Genomic DNA, 19718 nt, shown 5'->3' on the forward strand with positions numbered 1-19718 from the left:
AGCTGGCAAGTGCGCAGCTGCAATTGGCAAGCATCACAGACACTGGTCACGCTGTGCAAGCTGTTTATTTTCACAGCACATGTGCATCACGCGGATAAAAAAACGGCAGTAAACTGCAGTGTCACTTCGTAGCTGCACTGCCTGCAATATCAATTTCAGAAACAAGTGCTCGAGTGCAGTGTTCGGTACGATAACCGATTGGTGCCTGTATTTCCAGAGTAACAATGGCAGTCATTCGAACTTAACATGTATGGGTTCAAGGAAAAATAGTGCCGCGGCTACTGCGGTTCTCGAGTAGCTGGGGGGTGGAGACGATAATTACTGCTGCGCCTTCTCTAGGGCGGCTGCTACGACGTACCTCACTATCGTGGGCACCTCGGCCATGGCTCCGTAGCCGTAGTCCGCGCAAGCGAGTCTCTTCTCAATGCACGGCACCTCGGTGTAGCCGAGGTCCTTCAGTATCGCCATGTGCTTCACCGTTATCGGGTGGCACCACATATGAGTGTTCATGGCCGGACAAAAGAGCAGCGGCTTCTGCATGTCCCAGGCCCTGACGACGCAGGTGAGCAGATTGTCGCACAATCCGTTCGCTATCTTGGCCATGGTGTTGGCGTCCAGCGGAGCGATCACCATCACGTCGGCCCAGCGCCTGAGCTCTATGTGAAGCACCGGATCGGACATCTTCCGCCAAGTGGTCCACTCGTCATCGTCGACGAGCAGCGGTACCGAGCGCGGAATCATTAAACGCTCGAAGAAGTGAAGCGCTTTGCTCGTCGCTACTACCTTCAGGTCCACCGCGGCGTACCCTTGGAACCTCTGGTGCAGTAGCTGTTGGACTAGCACGGGTATCTTGATGGATGCCACGCTGCCCGTGCAGCCGATGAGTATGTTCAGAGTCTTTGTGGAGACTTCGGTGGACATGTTTGCTCTGCGCTAGCTCCCTGCTAGGTCTGAATGATTTGCGCGACCTTTGTTTTTCCTGCTAACAGCGGCGCGCGATTCCATCATGCCGCGCACGGCTGCTGCTATCGCCGCTCTTTTGTGTTTTTGTTAGGAAATTTCCTCCGCGCAGATTCACCTGGCTGTGCCGATGAGAAGACGGATAGTTTCGTACGAAGTTGCGAAAACTTTCTTTGCGTGCGATTTTGGCTGCCTAATAAATTTTCTTTGCGATTTCTCCTTCGTGTGCGTCTCTGCAGTGCATTACGACACTCCTTACCGCCTCACAAAACGTCTAGTTAGCTCAAATCGATGTTCTTTCTTTTGTTTCTTGTTTCTTGCGGCGGCATCGGGCTGCATCACGAGTACGTACGCCATTGTCGGCTTCAATTCCATGTAGCGGCGTTTCTCCATTCCGTGAACCCGTCAACAGGCACTTTCGGAAAGCCGTCGCACCGCTTGACAGGTAAACAGAAAATTCCGGCCTTTCTGAAGGTTTCTGAGTGCGGATTCTAGTCTTTCCTGGAGCTTTCTCCTGACTTCTGTCGCGTTGTTGGGTCAGTGAGCAACCCCCGGAGAGAGGAGGATATGCGCTCGTTGTTTGCTCTCGGCGAGGATAACGACCAATTTTTAATGAATGAATCGGCGAAGAACTATTACCGCTGCGTGCCTCTACGTCTGTCGCTCCCTTCAGAAAGTTGTCCTATGTGCGCTGGGTGAAAAGTCTTGCGGTAGCGCTGGTCGTTGTCGAGAGGCGTCGACGCTGCTCGGTTTCGTCGAGCAAGGCCAGCTCTGTTCCATCGCGCTGGCGGTTTCCCGCTGGGCATCACGAACGCGATTGTTAGCTTTGCGCCTGTGGTGACTTGTCGTTAAACGCTGTTCTCTGTCCGTCGGTGTCTCGAACGGGCCTTTATCTGCTGCACTTTCGTTGTCAGGTGGAGCGGCGGCTCCCAGCGTCGCCCATGGCGTCGGGCGAGGAGATGATGTCCGCTTCGCCTGGGCCGCAGTCCCAAGGCGGTCCGCCTCCTCAACAGGGCGGGCCGCACTCGAATGACGGTCACATGCAACAGGGATACCCGTCCGATAACATTCACATGCTGCAAAGGGTAAGCCCTGTCTCCTTTCTACCGCTAAGCAAGCTTGTGTTGCCAAGCGTGTCCCCAGGCTAGCCTCACTTTGGCAGCCATGTCGGTTGCTAGAGGAGCCAACTGGCCTGGTTAATTCTAGGTGTATGCGGGTGTTTTAAACATGCGTCTGTGCGTGGAGCGGTACGTGGGGCGTAAAAGGCGAGGCAAATCCGCCGAGTATGAAGCGCAGATGTTGGGGGGTACCCCGCTTCCTCCAAGCGAAAGTCGTGCAGCATGACGTACGGTGCCATCGCGTGCTTAAACTAGCTTGCTAGGAGTGCGTAGGCAAAGTTTGGATTGCGGACTCGGTAGCTCGTGTCCCAAACCAGGTGCTTCTCTGAGGGTGATTCAATAATGACATAGTAACGTATCCTATGTCGCTCCCTTCAAGCACGTCAAATTTAATATGTGGGAAAATGATTAACAGAAGGTCCACTGGCACTGCGAACGTTGGTGCTCGGTAACATAAACGTCTGCGACAGATTTAAGCAAGAGTTGTTGTCATACATATAAGTCAACACATTCTCCGACCACCAGTGCTCCACATGCTATACCGCACAGCCACAGCTCAAACAGGCTGAGTCAACAACACTTGACTGCTTGAAACCTAATTTGAACATAGGACTAGTTGCTCTGCAGCCTTTGATGACACGACAGTTGCTGAGGCATTCTCTGGTGGCACCAAATTGCACAGACAGCTCTCTGTAGTTTTGTGTTGCCAAAAATGGCCAATGCTTTATGCTACAGCGCATTAACTTGCGAAGTTGTATAAGCAAGATGTGGTACAATGACGATTGCGAATTTTCATGCTTGTGCAGGTACACTCATCTTTATTACTTTATGTTTAGTGAACAAACGCAAGATGTAATGCAGCCAAGAAAGGCTTCCCTAATCCTTTCCATTCCAAGGACGAGGTGCACTCGTCTAGGCATTTCCTCCAAACTATGTCAGCGACAAGTCTCACTTGTCCAGTGGATTTACTTTCATCTGCAGACTGCTGCAGATGAGCGGCACCAATGTCACCATTTTGGTGTAAACGCTGTCCTATTAAATGGCACAAGCGTCTCAGAATTTCTAAGAATGCAGTTGGCAGAAAGCAAGCGCTCATCTGCCTTTCCTCGGTCTAAAAAAATGGTGGCATAGAGTGAAGTAGTTGTAGTGATGACGGCCGTATTTTCAGTGCCGAAATCCTGGCGTCATTGGATGTTTCTTCACCTCAAATAAACAGTTAGACCTGGAAAGCTCTTGTGATTCGTGTTTGGAGCTTCAGCTTAGTACTGACAGTTTCGAGGAAGATTTAGAGCCTCTGACAACTTGGACACAACTCGACAAAAACATTTTGCCTCTGTGATTTTCTTTCCATGCTAGGCCAGCAGTCATGTGTAGCATGGAGGATAACAAAAGCAGGCTTGAGTTCTGTTTCAAGAAATATCGCTTTTCATATGGACCGTTTCTGCGGTCTTGCCTGTCTGCAACTCGAAAGCATGAAAAAATAATAATAAACAAAATAGCAAAGAAACAAATGAAAGTGGTTCACATTGAATCTATCTCACCCTATAACAATAAATCAGACTGGCTGAAGCCCTGCATTATAATTCCTCGGCTAAAGACAATCCATTTAAGGTTAGGTTGTACCTTTCCAAAGTGTATCTCTTTAATATATATATATTTTTTCCATGAACCATTGTCACTGGAATTCACTACCTGTGAATGTGGTATACTGCAGGAATGTTGATGTGCTCCATCATGATCTGCCCACAGCAATAATGCCTTAATGGCACTGTCGGTCATGTATGAATAAAGAATCAGTCATGAAAAAAAAAGGAAAAGTTTTGGTGGTTTTCTGAAGAAAAGTTGGCACAGAAAAAGTCGTTTCTTTACAGCTGAACCTTGGTTCATTGATCTGCCTTCAAAAGAAGGCAGACTTACTTACAGCCACACTCACTTTGTAATGCGGCTTTGTTTTCATTTGGACTTTGCAACATGATTGCTTATTTTGTTCATATCGTCATTTAATCAAACACTTGGCATCACATCACTACTTGTCCAGTTTCGTCAGGGCATTTAATTTCATCACCAGCAGGCAATGAAACCGGGCCACATCCGTGGCAACTTGCTTCTGTGATGGCGAGGTTTGCACACTATGGTGATTTTTCGTTTTTCCCAGTCAACAACGTTACTGATGATCCAGAAGAACAAAATGTGTTCTGAATGCAAAATTTGAGTAAAAACAAACTTTCCTCAAATTCTCAGTCTGCCACATGTGTTTTTGTATCAGATTCACGTGCGGTTCTAGTAAACTCGACCTGAAAGGAAGTCTCGAATATGCCACTTGTCATTACGTTACCAACATTCTCACTCTTCCCCCTCCGCCTTTCCACACCATTGATTACAGGCCATCAACAACATGGAATCGGAGAAGGGCATGACTCCAGACGACCCCCGCTACCCCCAGATGCTGGGCATGGGTGGCGGCCGTGGGGGCAAGCCACCAGGGGGTGCTGCTGGAGGCAGTGGCGGCAGCTCGGGGGTCCCCAGCCCTATCATGGGACCACCACCTGTCCCACCTCAGGGGGCAGGGCCTATGGGAGGACCGCCTCCCCATGAGGGGCCACCACCGCCTCACCACGGTTACGGACCTCCGCCACCTCAGGGTCCCCCACCGCCACAGCACATGGGGCCAGGCAAGACCTTTTCATGAGTAACATGTCGGAAGGGGGGGGGGGGGGGGGCAGGAAAATTATTACCCTAAATTTGTTATGTGAACCCCGGAAATCTTTTTTTTTTTTTTTTGAGCAGAAAAAGCCTTTGTTTCTTGTTTAACACAGACTGCAATATTGCACAAACTTTTTCGACAGCTGCTGCAGTGCACATGGGATACATTAAACTTGTGTCACAGTGCTGTAGCTGTCACGGCTCGTGAACTGTTCGCAAAAACTGTCTCGTAAACACGTTTTTTTTATGTCACTGTGACTTGATAAGCAAAAGGTTTTGCTTTATATATATCACACGTTAGAGTGTAGCGGTGTGTATCTCCGCACATGCACTTAATTAAAGAGTGGGGTTAGCAGCAGAGCTTGCTGCTTTAGGTGAACTGCCATATGCTGGTTTTCTCTGCACAACCATGAAAGAGCGGAGTTGTTGAAAAAGGGTACTGCGCGTTTTACCAGTGAACTGTGCACGCGTTCAATTAAAATATTCACAATATTCTACAATTAGAGCCCTTTCCAAGCTACAGCCAACAGCACACCTCTCTCAAAATTCTGCGCATTTTTTTCTCAAATCCTCGCCTGCTGTGTAACATAGAGTTGCATGTCCACTGTCGAAGAAACAGACTTTTCAGGATATTTTTCTCTGCCATTGCTATCCGGTGTCAGGCAGAATGTGAAGGGCCCTAAAAAGATGAGTAAACATTGAAATGCAAGCCCACAATTGGTAGGTCGCATTTCCAGGTGCGTTGTCATTAGCAACAGCATCTGCCATTGCTTCTAGGCTTTGTGGAAAGAAGAATGTACTTTTGGTACAGAATGAGCCTCCTCAAAAAGGCATTTTCAGTTGCTGGAAGCAAAAAATAGGCATATATGGGCACAAAGGACTGAAAGAGGCATTTATAGGCACTATAAGGTCAGCTCTAAACTACCTTTTAAGTCATATTCGTGCTCATACACTAAATAGGTGCAGCTGTGACACGTGAGAAGAAACAGGCTTTTGCATTTCATCCAGTCTCTTGATATAACACATCGAAGGTTTACAACATAATCGTGGACAATAAAATAATGTGCACAATGTAAACAAGTTTTAAATGTAAGGTACTGTGAATATAGATCAGTTGATGTACAACACACTCTGGCCATAAAAAAATGCATTAGCTAGCAAAAACGATAAAAGCAGGTACAACACGGTTAATACAACAGAAATATTGCAAACTAGAAAAAATGTAAAAGATAGGCATTTATAAAAGAAATTAATATACGTTAGCAAAAGATATGTTGTGCATTTTTAAATGATGGTGTGGTATGGAAGTAGGCAACACTTTCCAGGCACATTTTGCAACTGAAAAAGGCGTTTGTTTGCCGTGATTAGCACTGACTTCTCTCGGGAATGGCAATTTATGGGTTAACACAATCATGCCTCGAAGTGCGCATTGCTTGCCTAACATTAGGACAGTACAACTTTCGTGTCACAGCCAGCCTCTTCTTTGCCCATTAGGTCCGGGACCGCACGGTTACGGCATGGGTCCACAGCAGACAGGCGGCTACGGAGGTGGTGGCGGCCCTTACCAGCAGCAGCCATACCCTTCTTCGCAGCAGGGAGGAGGAGCAGCTGCCGGCACAGCCCCTCCTCACCAGCCGGGACCACACCCGCACCATCCCCCAGTTGCTTCGGAGCCCCCTGACCCATCCTCGCAGAGTGAGTGGCTCGCAGCTTTTGATTGTTGGGCCACTGGTGGCATTGTTTCGTGGTAATGTTGCAAGTTATTTCAGGATGCTGGGTTAACCCTAGTGTTTTTGTACGAACTCAGTTTGTCCGTGTACAGTAAACCCTCGTTAACACGAACTCGCTTATCTCGAAATATCGGTTAAGTCGAAAGTTTTCCACGCCGTGCCTTCCCCACCCATAGGTGTTATGTATTCGCACCCGTTTATCTCGAAGCATTTTTCGGGCTTAATACGGATATCTCGAAATTTTGACCGGGACCGCTGAAGGCAAAGGCCGTTACCTAAAGGTGATACAGGCTCCGAGCGAGCGCTTGGTTCCTACTAAAGTGCCGAACGCGGTCACGATCTAAGGGCGAATACAAAATTCCCGCGGATGTAGCCGTTTTCAGTCAACCACATCAAGTAACCTTGGAAGCAGTCACGTGGTGTGCGCCGCTTGCGCGTGGGGTCTAATGGGTTTTATCGGGTAGTCGTGCCACCGCATTTCGTACCTGCGAACGTCATTGTGCGTGTGGGATTCTGCTGTTAGTTCTTTGTTTCGTTGTGCTGTGCGCACGACGCATTGACTGCGATTTTTTTTTGTGTGTGTGTGTGTGTGTGTGTGTGTGTGTGGTGCGTGGCCAACGGACGACGACGATGTCCCGCCCCAAGCAGTGCAAGTCTCTGACGCTGGAGAAAAAAGTCGCGTTAATCAAGGAAGTGGAGAAAGCGGGAAGATCCAAAACAAGCATCGCCAAAGAATTCGGCATCCCCTTGTCGACGCTTTCGACAGTTGTAAAAAATCGACAGAAGGTCTTTGATGGCTTCGAGCAAAGTTTTTCCAGTGAGCGGAAGCGGATTCGGGCCTCGAAATTCCTGGACGTCGAAGCAGCACTCATGCTGTGGCTCCGGAATGTCAGGGCAGCCAACCTTCCCGTGACAACCCAAATGATGATGGAGAAGGCAGACGCGCTGGCGTTGCAGATGGGCCACACAGACTTTAATTGCAGCAATGGCTGGTTTGAACGATTTAAAAAAAGAAATAACGTGGCCTCGAAGCTTATCCACGGCGAAAGCGGCACTGTTGATGAAGGGGCTGCAGACACCTGGCGCAACCACTGCCTCGCTGAGCTGCAAAAGGCTTACGCGGACAAGGACATTTTCAACCTCGACGAAGCAGCACTGTTCTATAAGATGCTGCCTAGCTGCACATACACACTGAAGGGAGAAGCGTGCTCAGGCGCTAAGCAGCGCAAAGACCGAGTGACGATACTTTTCGGAGCCAACTCCACCGGCGATGAAAAACTGCCGCTGCTTGTTATCGGTAAGTCGCTCAATCCAAGGTGCTTCCGAAATGCACGGCTCCCGAGAGATGCGACTTACCGCGCCAATAAAACGGCCTGGATGACTGCAGCGCTCTTTGAAGAGTACGTACGTGCTCTTGACCGCAAAATGGCAAGGGACGGCCGGAAAGTGTTGTTCGTCGTGGACAACTGCCCCGGCCACGGAAAAATCAACAACTTGGAGGCAGTCACGCTGGAGTTCCTGCCTGCTAATATGACGTCCGTGCTCCAGCCGATAGACCAAGGAGTCATTGAGGTTGCTCGCAAGTTCTACAGGAAGAGTCTGCTGTGCCGCATTTTGTGTTCTTACGACAGTGGTAAGAAGTACGAAATAGATTTGCTGGGTGCAGTCCACCTGATCGCCGAAGCCTGGCGACAAGTGCGTCCATTGACGATTGCCAATTGTTTCGCGCGCCGAGAAATCGCTCGAGCCAGACACTGACGAGTTCAGGGATTGCGATGAACTTTGCGACGAAGTCCGCATAGCTGCCGGCTGCGCCAGCGATGCCGGAGACGGCAAACTCACTTTTGAAGAGTACGCGCTCTACGAGTCGGACGTGCCCGTTACCGGAATGTTGTCTGATGCTGACATTGTTGAAATGGCAGTGAACGACGACGGTGATCACGCTGACGAAGAACCACCTAGAGAAGTGCCGACAACTGCAGAAACAAGAAACCTGCTACGTTTGCTCCGCAACAAAGTTGAATGCAGTGGCGGCGAACAACGGCTCATGCGGTGCGTTCAGCAGCTCGAGGACGCTTTTCTCGCGCCGAATGCCAACGCCAAGCAGGCAAGCATCACCCAGTTCTTTTCAAAACAATAAAATTCCGTTTTTTCCTGGGAATTCTGCGTTTATTGCAAAAGCTCCCCTCGTGCTGTGGGGCGTTTGTTAGCAGTGCTGGTTGTTACTGGCTCTTTCAGTGACCCGGTCACTGAAATTTTCGTTATTTTGCTTAACTCGAAACTCTGCTTATCTCGAAATTTTTCCCGGATTTTACAACTTCGAGTTAACGAGGGTTTACTGTAGTTTTTCTTCTACTACACAGACGGCCGCAGTGGCAACGCTTGAAATCTGAGGTTACTTAGCTCCCTTTTGTTTTACTATATAGATGTGAGCACTTTGTCGGCACCTCGAAAGCTATGTTGATTCAGTCTTCACATTCTACAACACAGATGGCAGCCATTTTGCCAGTGCTGAAATGGCACAGACATTACTTTCATTGTTTTATGCAGCATAGATGGCAACACTTTGTCAACTCTCGAAGATCACATTTTTGGGATTGCGCGCTTGTTGTGCCTTTTCCTTGTTTCTATCTATACTGTTTGTGGCAATGACAAGGACATATATATTGCATAGTGAAGAGGTAAGATGAGGTTTTTCACGCTTAAAACATGAAGCTAATTGGTTAAAACAAGCTTTACAAGAGCTTTTGATGGACTTAGAAATAAGCCATAAAATAAAATTGCAGAAAAAGGTCACTTTTGCTCAAAATAATAGAACAATTAAGAGGTTAAATACATTTATTGATCAGACACCCTATTTGTGCAGCTTATCACAATAAAGTAAACGTCAGTTACCTGTTACTGATCATGGCTGGCTGGCTGGCTGTCCTTACTCTTTCCGATAGATTGTAGCTGTGTTGTATTTGTGCAGAATCAAATCAAATCAAAAGGGAATTTTATTACACAATAATATGAAAAATGCAGACAAAGATATTTGGTGCCATAGCCTAAAGCGGCTAGTGATGGTTCCAATACGAAAAATTCATTGCAATAATTAGCAGTCTTATACAGACAAAATAGTGAAAGTATCATACATATAAGCGGTAAATTCTATATAAAATCACAGAACTGTACTAAAAATGAACAAAACAAAACAAACGGAACTCAAGGACGTGCTTGGTAAGATAAGAAGTGGCATTTACATGCAATGTCAAAATTTCTTGTGAGTTTTATTTCTAGAGGCAAATTATACCACAGCTTTACACTAGAGAATTGAATTGAACTTTCGCCGTACACATGCGAACATAAAGGGAGGTTAAGATTACCGTTGCATGCATGCCTTGTGTTTAACGACGGAAACTTGAAAATGGTATGAGGTGTGTTTGTGTTTGTTATTTTATTCACTAAGCAGGAAGTCTTGTAGTCCCATGTGTCAGTAAATGGCATATAAGCAGCCTCTGAAATAGAGGATTGCAGTTACTGACTGATTTTATTTATTTATTTATTTACAATGACCTTACAGGCCCCCGTAGGAGCATGACGTAAGGGGGGGTATAAACAGAAACAGTACTATATGAGCTAGTGAACATAATATGTAGCAAGTGGCACTTATACATTACTATGGTGGCACTTATACATTACTATGGTGGCACTTATACATTACTATTCACTCTTTCACTTGCACATGGCAAATTCTGCTAACAGATTTATGAAAGGGACCACAATGACTTCTTTGAATCAGACATCGAGCTCACTCCATTTGCAAGAATAGCCTGGAGGTAGTTGATAAGCTAAATAAAGAGTGCTGAACTGACACCCCAAAACCTCACGTAGCTTTTCTGATGCTAACTTATGCGATTCTGCACAACTTGTGGTCTGAAACAAGGTTGAGCACGTTGAACTAGATTGCATACAAATAGTTTTAGAACTGTCGAAGATAGTACATGGTTGACCGCCTGACTTGTTTGAGAGAGTCTGCAAGCATGGTGTGGTTGCAGGCAGTGGCTGCAATTTTGGGCCAGGTGGGCACTGTGGACCAGACATGCTTTCATGTGCCTCGTTCTGCTCACCAGCAGGTTACAACAGTGGAGGAGGACCCGGCAGTGGGGGTCCGCCTTCCAACGGGTCTGCGGGCAATGCGCCGCCAGGTGCCGAGGGAGGCGCCAGCGCGGCTGGCGGCGGCTCAAAACCGTCGCTGCTGAGTCCACCGCAGTTGACGCAGCTGCGGGCCCAGATCATGGCGTACAAGCTTCTGGCCCGCAACCAACCAGTGCCGGACCACATCAGCATGGCCGCCCAGGGCACGGGCTCCTCGCAGGGCACCCCACAGGGTTCGCCCCAGCCGGGCCCACCGTACATGCACAGGCCACCAGGTGGGTTCGGCCATTGTGTGTGGTCTCTCTAGCGCTGTTGGAGTTGTGCGAAGGAAACGGGGAAGAGGGCGAAAGGCAGGGAGGTTAACTTCTTAACTATGCTTACAGTGTTAAAGCTTCACGTGGACGAAGGAAGAAACTGGGACACGAGCAGCCCTGTCTGTGTCCTAGTCTCTTCTTTCGTCTGCGTGAAGCCTTGCAATGTAAGCATAGCCAAAGATGACCCAGCAACTAGCCCCAACATTAGCACTGCGATGTTATCTCCTTCCGTGCTGTGGAGGAGCCGGGCTTGTCTGCACGTCTCTAGTAAAAATGGCTGAGGGTGAGCCCAGCCCGTTGATGATGCTTTTAATTTTCTTGCTGTTTGCATTTTCTCATCGATAATATATATACATTTCTTAGTTTACTTGTATAGCTGTTTTAAGTTTCACATTTACTATAAATTGTTCAGATTTTGTGTAAATAAACACTTATAATTTTGTTTACATTATCTTCCGTTAAAGTTCCTGTACTGAAAAAATTGCCCATTTATGGTCAAAATTCAGGATAATACCGTGGTTGGGAAGGGTGAAAGTTGAACTGCAGCAAAATTTCAGACTGTGCAAAAAGCCTATTTTCAGAAAGCGTAGATATGGAGCTGCCTCCATGCAAAATTTTGTATTTGAAATGTTTCTGCTGTCCTGTATCTATGCCAGCACAACCTGCGTGCATTACTGCGCAGGAATAGTGTTGCACAGCTGCATTTGGCGAGGTGTGTGCTTGCTGAAGGGATGTGCTGCCGTCGCGGAGAATCTTTTCATGAAATATTTTGACCCAAATTTAGGGGTGTGGCTCTTGCTTAAGAATACACAGCCATAAGTCCGTTGTCATGAGCAGTTGGCATCTGCTCTTGCACAGAGCTTTTTCTTTGTGTCATGGCTCGCAGGCAATTCTACGTATTCTCCGGAAGAATGAATGAATGAATGAACAATGAAGCCTTAATGTATACAGGCCCAGGTCAAAGCTCTTACTGGTAAAATCAGTTCATTGCACGGCTTCAATATTGTTGCTCTCTGCTTGTGAAACTGAGCTATTTGTCCATCGGTTTTGTTGAAACATTCTGTTTGCAGGAGCTCCATCACCTTCCATGAGGCCGTCCCCCCAGCCGGCACCACCCATGGGGGCGGGGGGCCCCCCGCAGCAGTACGGGCCCAGCAGCCAGGGCGCTGGTGCTGTAGGCCCAGCTGCCATGGGTCCCCAGTACGGGCCGGTGGCGCCGACTTCCGGGGCCGCCGTCCCGCCAGGGGTGCCTCCCCCTCCTCCGCACGGCCAGCCCCCCCACCCCATGATGGGGTCCCAGGGGGGCGGGGCGCCGACACCCCCACCCCAGGGGGCTGGGGCAGGGCCACCCGGGGGCGGGGTGCCCCTGCAGCAAGGGCCCCGGCCCGGTTGCCAGGCGCCACCGCAGAATGCCAGGGGCAGTCCCGGAACAGGACCACCATCGTCTATGCCGTCCATGATGCAGGTGATGGGTGCAGCACTTCATTCGGCATTTTTCGTGAGAGTTCACGCTCGTGCCATTGTGGCGAAAGAAGAATGCCACACGAATTCAGCTGGATGGAACTTCACAAACGCACATCGTTCCTTTTCATTCATGGCACTGAGTGAGGTTAAGTCGCCTTTACTAGCCAAGACAGTAAAGGGTGGGGCCGACAAATGTCAGATGACGGGGAGCAGTGTGCCACGCCATGTCAGTTGAGTGCCACACTTGGCCCTAACCTCCCTTACTCATTTCTTCTAACGGGCCTCGATCCATTTAAGTACATTGCCATCGAAGTTCAAATATCAGTAATGTCAATAAAAAACTATGGTTATGCAAATATCAAAATTTTATAATATGAATCAAGAATGAAATGATAATTTAAATTTCTTTTTTTAACAACGTGGTGATCTTTTTCGACCGCAAAAAAAGTTGCCCAGTTAGCCATTACAGTAACAGCCTGTTCGTTTGACCCTGGTTAATTCGGACTATTGAGTACACTGCGTGGTCTCCCCAGCCAGTTGTCACTTAGTGCAGTTACTGTCAAGAGGTGATCTCTGAAGTGCAAGTAGCCCTGCTTAAGTAATCATAAATAAGCCAGGCAAGAGCTGGTCATAGCACTTGACCTCTTACTGTTGAGTGCTGCCTCCAAGCAATCTACCAGAAAAATTTTTTTTCCTTGCCGAGTTTCAGCAAGCTAAACCCACTTATAACAATACCAGTTTTAACAATATATGAGTTATAACAATCAGAATCCGCTCCACTGTCAACTTCTTATGTTTTCTATGGTGAAATAACCCACTTGCTACAATGCCCCAATGCCGCATTATCGGTTATAACGATGAAGTCTGGCTGCTGGGTGTCTGTGCCGAAAGTTAGTCACATTGTCACATGCACCCATTTGCCGTGACCTGAAAGAAGGAAAGTCCTTTACAGTACCGGGCACCTCATTCTTTCATACAGAAGTACAACTTTCTCTCATTTGGAAAAGCAACGATTTACTGCCAATGTGCTAAAGTTGTGATAAATAAAAAAAGTCAAAGTTTCACACGAAAGGCGTTACAACAAAGAGCGCATTTTCACTTTCACAGAACCCTTGAGGGCCCGCAGCTGGATGCTTGAGAAGAACGATCTTACCTTATCTTAATGTCAAACACGAAATAAGATTAAGCTAAGTGGAGTTCCTTGTCAGACCATTCATTACATCTTATCGCTGTTCTGGTGCTCTACTGTGATAGTGAAAGAAAGGCCAGCCAGCAGGGAGGGCATACGACATGCAAGCTAGTCATGTGTTAGTAGTTAATGCTACGTTAGCAGCAAGAAAAGGTTTGTATGGAGTGTAGGACTGTTACGGTAGACCTTTTCATCTTTTGGTAGCTTGATCCCACTTTTATCCCATCTTTTGCACAATTTTATTTTATTTTTATCTTGATCTCACTTTTGTCCCATCTTTCACCCATCTTTTGCCCAATTTTATTTTACTTTTAGATCTTTGGCTTTGAAACTATCCTCGGAAGTGGCCTCTCACACTTTCCTAGACTAACCTAGTCCTTCCATATGCCACTTACTTACACTCTTCATTTTCCTCCTTGCTGATTTGATTCTCGCATCAGTGCATGTCAGAACATGTTCTGCCATTACATGGTATTCTCACTCTTCTTTCATCAACTTAATGGCATTGTTTGCCACAGTGACTCCCCTTCACTGGGATCACCTCAGGGCGTCCACAGCTCGATTTCAGCATCTGCATCTGGGCGGAAAGTGCAAGGTCTGTTTCTCACTAGGATTCATTTGCTTCAGCTCTGTTGATTTCTCACTATATTTTGCACCAAGTGGTGGCAATAATGGCAGCATGTGAGTGATGATAAAAAGAGAGAAGAAAGGGTCAAAAGGCAAAAGGAGGAATTGTTACAAAAGCTGGCCACAGAAGTGTCTATAGTAGACGGCACTGAGGCGAAGGGGCTGCACTGGGGCATGTTCCTTTCTGTTTCAGTGTCTCGTTGCAATTTCCAGCATCTCAATGTGAAACCTAAAGCATGTGGTTTCGTTCGAGGCTCCATCTGAGGCGCTGCTCTGGATGCTGCCAAACTCCACCATGTTGTGCAGTCTGATGAGCTCCAATTGGCTCCAAGCACAGCTCCACCCCTTCTGATTGGCTTAAAACCCAAATTTGGTGGAATTTAGCAATGTGACAGAATTTGGCAGCATCCAGAATAGCACTGTAGGTTTTACTTGGAACTGTCCTTGCTTTCTAGTGTTATTTAGTGTCACATAGCTGGGTAAGTTAGCAAAATTTACTGTTTCTACATTTGAGAGAACTGAAAAACTAGATTTTTTTTCATAAGACAAAAATTACGAACTACGTGTACACTGACGAGGGTCCTAGAGTAGTAGTAGTGAGAGCAGGACTCCCATTAGACCCATTTGTTAGGCTTGGCCACATGGACACGTGTGTGTGTGTGTGCAGTGGATGAGCAATCACTTGCTCTCAGCCCATATTGCTGGGTTGCAACGCTAAGTGTGCCCCTGTGCGCAGATGCAGCAGCAGAAGCAGAACCGCATCACACCCGTGGCCAAGCCCCAGGGCATCGACCCCATCGAGGTCCTGAAGGAGAAGGAGAACCGGCTGACGAGCCGCATTGCCCACCGCATCGAGGAGCTCTCCAAGCTGCCGGCCAACCTGCCCGAGGACCTGCGCATCAAGGCCATGATCGAGCTGCGCGCCCTGCGGCTGCTCAACTTCCAGCGGCAGCTGCGCGCCGAGGTGGTGCAGTGCATGCGCCGGGACACCACCCTCGAGACCTCGCTCAACCCCAAGCTGTACAAGCGGACCAAGCGGCAGAGCCTCCGCGAGGCCCGCCTCACCGAGAAGCTCGAGAAGCAGCAGAAGCTGGAGCAGGAGCGCAAGCGCCGCCAGAAGCACCAGGAGTACCTGGCGGCCGTGCTGCAGCACGGCAAGGACTTCCGCGAGTTCCACCGTGGAGTCCAGGCCAAGGTGGCCAAGGTGAACAAGGCGGTGGCCACGTACCATGCCAACACGGAGCGCGAGCAGAAGAAGGAGCAGGAACGTGTCGAGAAGGAGCGTATGCGGCGCCTCATGGCCGAGGACGAGGAAGGATACCGCAAGCTCATCGACCAGAAGAAGGACCGTCGGCTGGCCTTCCTGCTGTCGCAGACGGACGAGTACATCCACAACCTCACCGAGATGGTGCGCCAGCACAAGGCCGAGCAGCGGCGGAAACTGCGCGAGAAGAAGAAGAAAAAGAAGAAGAAGCAGCCGCAGCCGGGCCAGCAGGGACAGCAGGAAGGGAGCGCCGGGGCCTCTGCGGCTGGAAGCGGGGAAGGCGGCCCACCGGGGTCATCCGACGCAGCCATGGATGCGGTGAGTGTGGGAATTCGCTGCAGCCATTCCTGTCTCGCAAATGCCTTCCTTGGGACTTTGCGACAGCCCGTTCGAGGCTAGGCCAGGTACTGAAGAGCTTGCCCTTAAATTGATAAAGGATATAACTTATGCATTATGTCAGACTGGCCTACTAGGCTGAAGCTGTGTAGGGTAGCAAACATTCTTGGAAGTCTGCTATATACTATGCAACAAGCGAAGGAATGGAAAACTAGCCAGTGAGCTGAGCAGCAAGAATATTTTGGATCAGAAAGAGTAAGGGCCAGGGAGCAAATGTAGCCACCTGGCATTTTAGCCAAGATTGAAAGTATGAAATAGAGTTGAGCAGGCATTGTGATGCATGGAATAAACATCCAGTGGTCTATTTTTGTAAGTGAACGAGTGCCAAGAGAAGAGAAATGCACTCCATAGTGGCAGGGGGATTAGATAGAGGGATAGGGTTAGGAAGCTTTGCCAGCATCAGGTGGAAGTTGATCAGTTATCAACGAAACATTGGCAGGACAGGGCTACTGGGGATGGCTGGAAGAAATGTTGGTCTTTTAGTAGCTGTAAGACATACCGTATGTACTCGCATGATGATCGCATCATGTTTACCAACAAGTTTGCACAAAGTTGGGGTGCGTTCATTATGCGCGGTAAAATCTTGAGTGATTTTTTTGTCTGCGGCCACCTGTCACACTGTAAGAGTCCCACCTGCTGCTACAGCGCGGCAAAATGCCTAGGAACCGGCGTACTGCACTCCGTATCGGACGCCCACTTGTACTGTGTGTCACTTACGTTTGTCAGCATGCTGAGCGGCCTGATGCAGAGCTACGTAATGGTCAAACACCTCAGATCCGGCTGTCGTTTTGGCGTGTTGGATGCCATGCTGAACGCCAAATTGTGTCGTGTTTCTGCTATTTCTCAGGAGCAAGTGCGCAATCATTATACGAGGAAAAGAAAAAATGCACTTTGTGGTGGGAAAAGTGAGGGGGTGCATTCATTATGCCGGAAAATGTAGTAGCCTGAAGACATAAAATTTATCCGCTAGTGCCTCGTTCATGCATTTTCTCAATAATGGCATTGCCGAAAGCCTAGAGTACTGATGTAAGAGCGTGTTTATCTGGTAAAAAAGAATGCATCGAACTACCAGCAAGGGCATCTTGTCATAAGTCTGGAGGCCAACCCACATTTGTTACGACTGCTCCAAGCCATGTAGTGAGCTGAAGCAGCTCTTAACCCTCTGAGGGTCGATTTTTTTCACCATATGTGACCGCCCAGGGTCGATTTTTTTTTTTTATTGCAGATTCCAATTCTTCTGACGGACCTATTTCGAAAAAAATTTACCGTAATTTTTCCAGGGTGACCGTAAAGTCATAAAAAAAATATTTTGCCTCTGTGTATATTCATGAATAACAACAATAAAAAAAAAGGAAATAAACTTCTAAGAATTAAAAATTTGATGCACTGTTATACACATAAGGCTTAGAAAATGCGCACACAGGAATAATTCACAAGTGTCATATGTTTCTGCTCTTCCACTAATATTTACGCGCATTTTAAACATACAGACGGCGCCGTAAATATACGGCATCAACCATTTTTTTTACTTTTTCGCGGCGCTGTATATTTGCGTCATTGACCCTCAAAGGGTTAAAATTTAACTATATGTAGTAATATTATAAGAAGCCAACAAAAGAAATACACCAAGGACAGCATAGGGGAAGTTACTTGTACTTATTAATTGAACTTAAAAAAAATGATAATTTAATGGAAATGAAAGTGGATGAAAAGACAACTGGAAGCAGGTGGGATACGAACCCACGTCATTGCATTATGCAAGCGACGCTCTTACAAATTGAGCTACTGCTGCGCCGTTTTCCGATCCACTTTCTGGGCTGTTTATTTTATCTGCGAGAACTAACCCTGAGAGTGTTAGCCCGTGCCACCACTCACGAGCCTTGGCGGCAGATGGGGAACATTCTTTCTGCCGCAGGTGTCACGTGTACGTGAACTTTTTGGGGGTTGGCTTCTTATGATATGACTAATAACAATCGGGCCCTTCTGTTTCCTTTCTTCTCGTTAACTATGTGCAGTGTTTCTTTATGAACCAGGCAGGTTTTTTTCACCTGATGTATTCTGTGAAGGTTTTCATGCACTTCAGCTGCAGCTGTCCATGCAAAAGTTACTCCGCAGCTCACAGAAATTATTTAAGTAGGGATATGTGACTGCAGTAATATCCTTCAGAAGTGTGTCCTGCAGCAGTTAGTGCTTTTGTTGTTTGCTACGTTGGCTACTAGGCACATAGAAGCAGACTACTAAAATGACATTAGACACTGTCTTCTTTCCGCCTGTTGCACAGATGGTGGATGAAAGCTCACAGCATAGCGACCTCAGGGTCAACGTCATCGAGACAGCAACTGGCAAGGTCATTGAAGGCAAAGATGCTCCACTGGCCAGCCAGCTTGATACCTGGCTCGAAATGCACCCAGGGTAAGAACTTTAAATTCATGTCGTACTGCATATTTTTTTGCCAACTCGTAATCTATATCCACATCCTGAACGCTTGGCACACGTAAAAAGACAGAAAGACAATGCCTTCCAAAACACAATTCATGATGAGTGTATTTGCCATATCGAAGTTGCAAACGTCATTGTAACTCCTGCTGTGAAAATCCTATGCCTCGTCGCTCCCAAATGTCAACGCACCCGTCACACCCATCCACTGCTGTTGTCGTCTATAAAAGCAGCCACCTGAAGTTATGCCAAGTCGGAGTTTTGTAAAGGGTCAACTATTTGTTGGTTGCTAGCTGAGCCTATACTATATTGGTTACTAGCTGAGCCTCAGTGACCTAAAGCGACATGCTTAAACACAGAGTCAGCGTTTTCCAGAGATGCCAGAACATCTTACCACGGCAAGTTTCTTCTTTTCTTCAGAGAGGCATATTTCCTTCTATTTGAGCAATGTGAGCTTGTGGCAACATTTTCCTTGCTTGAAACATGAACATTGAAGAAGGCTGATAATTCTGAATGCTCATGTACATTGCAACATTCAGTGGCAGAGCTTTTGGGTAACTAATGCATGCCAGCAGTGGCAAAGGACGACAGATGCGGTAACATGTGAAGCTGTCACCTGTAACATTGTGGATACTGGGTACGGCAACAATTGCTGGGATCTAAGTAACATGCACAGCTGTCGCCTCCGACACTGTAGTTCCACAGTGCAGCAACTGTCTCTGAAATTTTAAATTCTATCTCTCTCTCTCTCTCTTTCAGTTTTGAAGTGGCGCCGAGAGAAGCCAGTGACGATGAGGAGGAGGGTGAAACCGATGACTCAACAGAGGTACACATGTTCCTAGACATTCTCTGTCATTATGGCGAAACAAAGCAGACAGCGGGATGGGTGTGAAATAGGCAGTGCACAGCCCGTTGTGTCGTCTGTTTCGCCCATCTCGTCGTCCATGCTTGTTTTGCCATAACGAACGTAAACCAACTGGCCCAACCTAGTAAACCAACTGGCCATTATTCGGATTGTTTCATCAGTTCATTGCCAGTGCGTGCATGTGTACCTAACAGCAGGTAGACACGAAATAATCGGCTTGTTCAGTCAGTAGTAAGCTGTGGGGCTAAAAGTTGAATGCACCATAACAATTAAGTTTGAGAAGCAGCCCTAAGGACTGTGCTACTAGCTGTGAAATGGAAAATGGTGCATGTAACATTAGATAAGAGACTGCAATAAGACACCTGGGCAGATTAGAGAGGAAACAGTGGTAGGTGACATTTTTATCGATATTGAAGGATGATTAAGAGTTTGGTAGGTCCCATGATCTGTAAAGCAAATAACTGGTTGTTTGTTAGAGTGACAAAAGTGGGAAACCAAAGGAAGGGAAACACAGT

General features: G+C 47.5%; 2 protein-coding genes across 2 annotated transcripts in view; one reads left to right on the forward strand and one right to left on the reverse strand.

Moving 5' to 3' along the window:
• Positions 1-46: 46 nt before the first annotated feature.
• On the reverse strand, positions 47-1084 carry Ppcdc (phosphopantothenoylcysteine decarboxylase). The gene has a single exon (XM_065455718.1). It carries the CDS (start codon positions 919-921, stop codon positions 319-321), a length of 603 nt encoding a protein of 200 aa, XP_065311790.1. The 5' UTR covers positions 922-1084; the 3' UTR covers positions 47-318.
• Positions 1085-1262: 178 nt separating this feature from the next.
• The window catches only part of brm (ATP-dependent helicase brm), a 64529-nt gene continuing 46073 nt past the window's right edge, over positions 1263-19718 (forward strand). The window contains exons 1-9 of the mRNA XM_065455719.2: positions 1263-1405; positions 1875-2045; positions 4462-4750; positions 6276-6476; positions 10624-10923; positions 12033-12427; positions 14979-15824; positions 18184-18314; positions 19098-19164. Of these exons, the coding sequence (XP_065311791.1) occupies positions 1902-2045; positions 4462-4750; positions 6276-6476; positions 10624-10923; positions 12033-12427; positions 14979-15824; positions 18184-18314; positions 19098-19164 (2373 nt within the window). The 5' untranslated portion in view covers positions 1263-1405; positions 1875-1901. The remainder of the gene's footprint in view (positions 1406-1874; positions 2046-4461; positions 4751-6275; positions 6477-10623; positions 10924-12032; positions 12428-14978; positions 15825-18183; positions 18315-19097; positions 19165-19718) is intronic.

This window comes from Dermacentor albipictus, chromosome 9 (genome assembly GCF_038994185.2).
Source record: "Dermacentor albipictus isolate Rhodes 1998 colony chromosome 9, USDA_Dalb.pri_finalv2, whole genome shotgun sequence".
Taxonomy (NCBI): Eukaryota; Metazoa; Arthropoda; class Arachnida; order Ixodida; family Ixodidae; genus Dermacentor; species Dermacentor albipictus.

Coding starts and splice junctions, on each gene's coding strand:
- Ppcdc (XM_065455718.1), bottom strand. CDS start 921: ATGTCCACCGAAGTCTCCACAAAGACTCTGAACATACTCATCGGCTGC.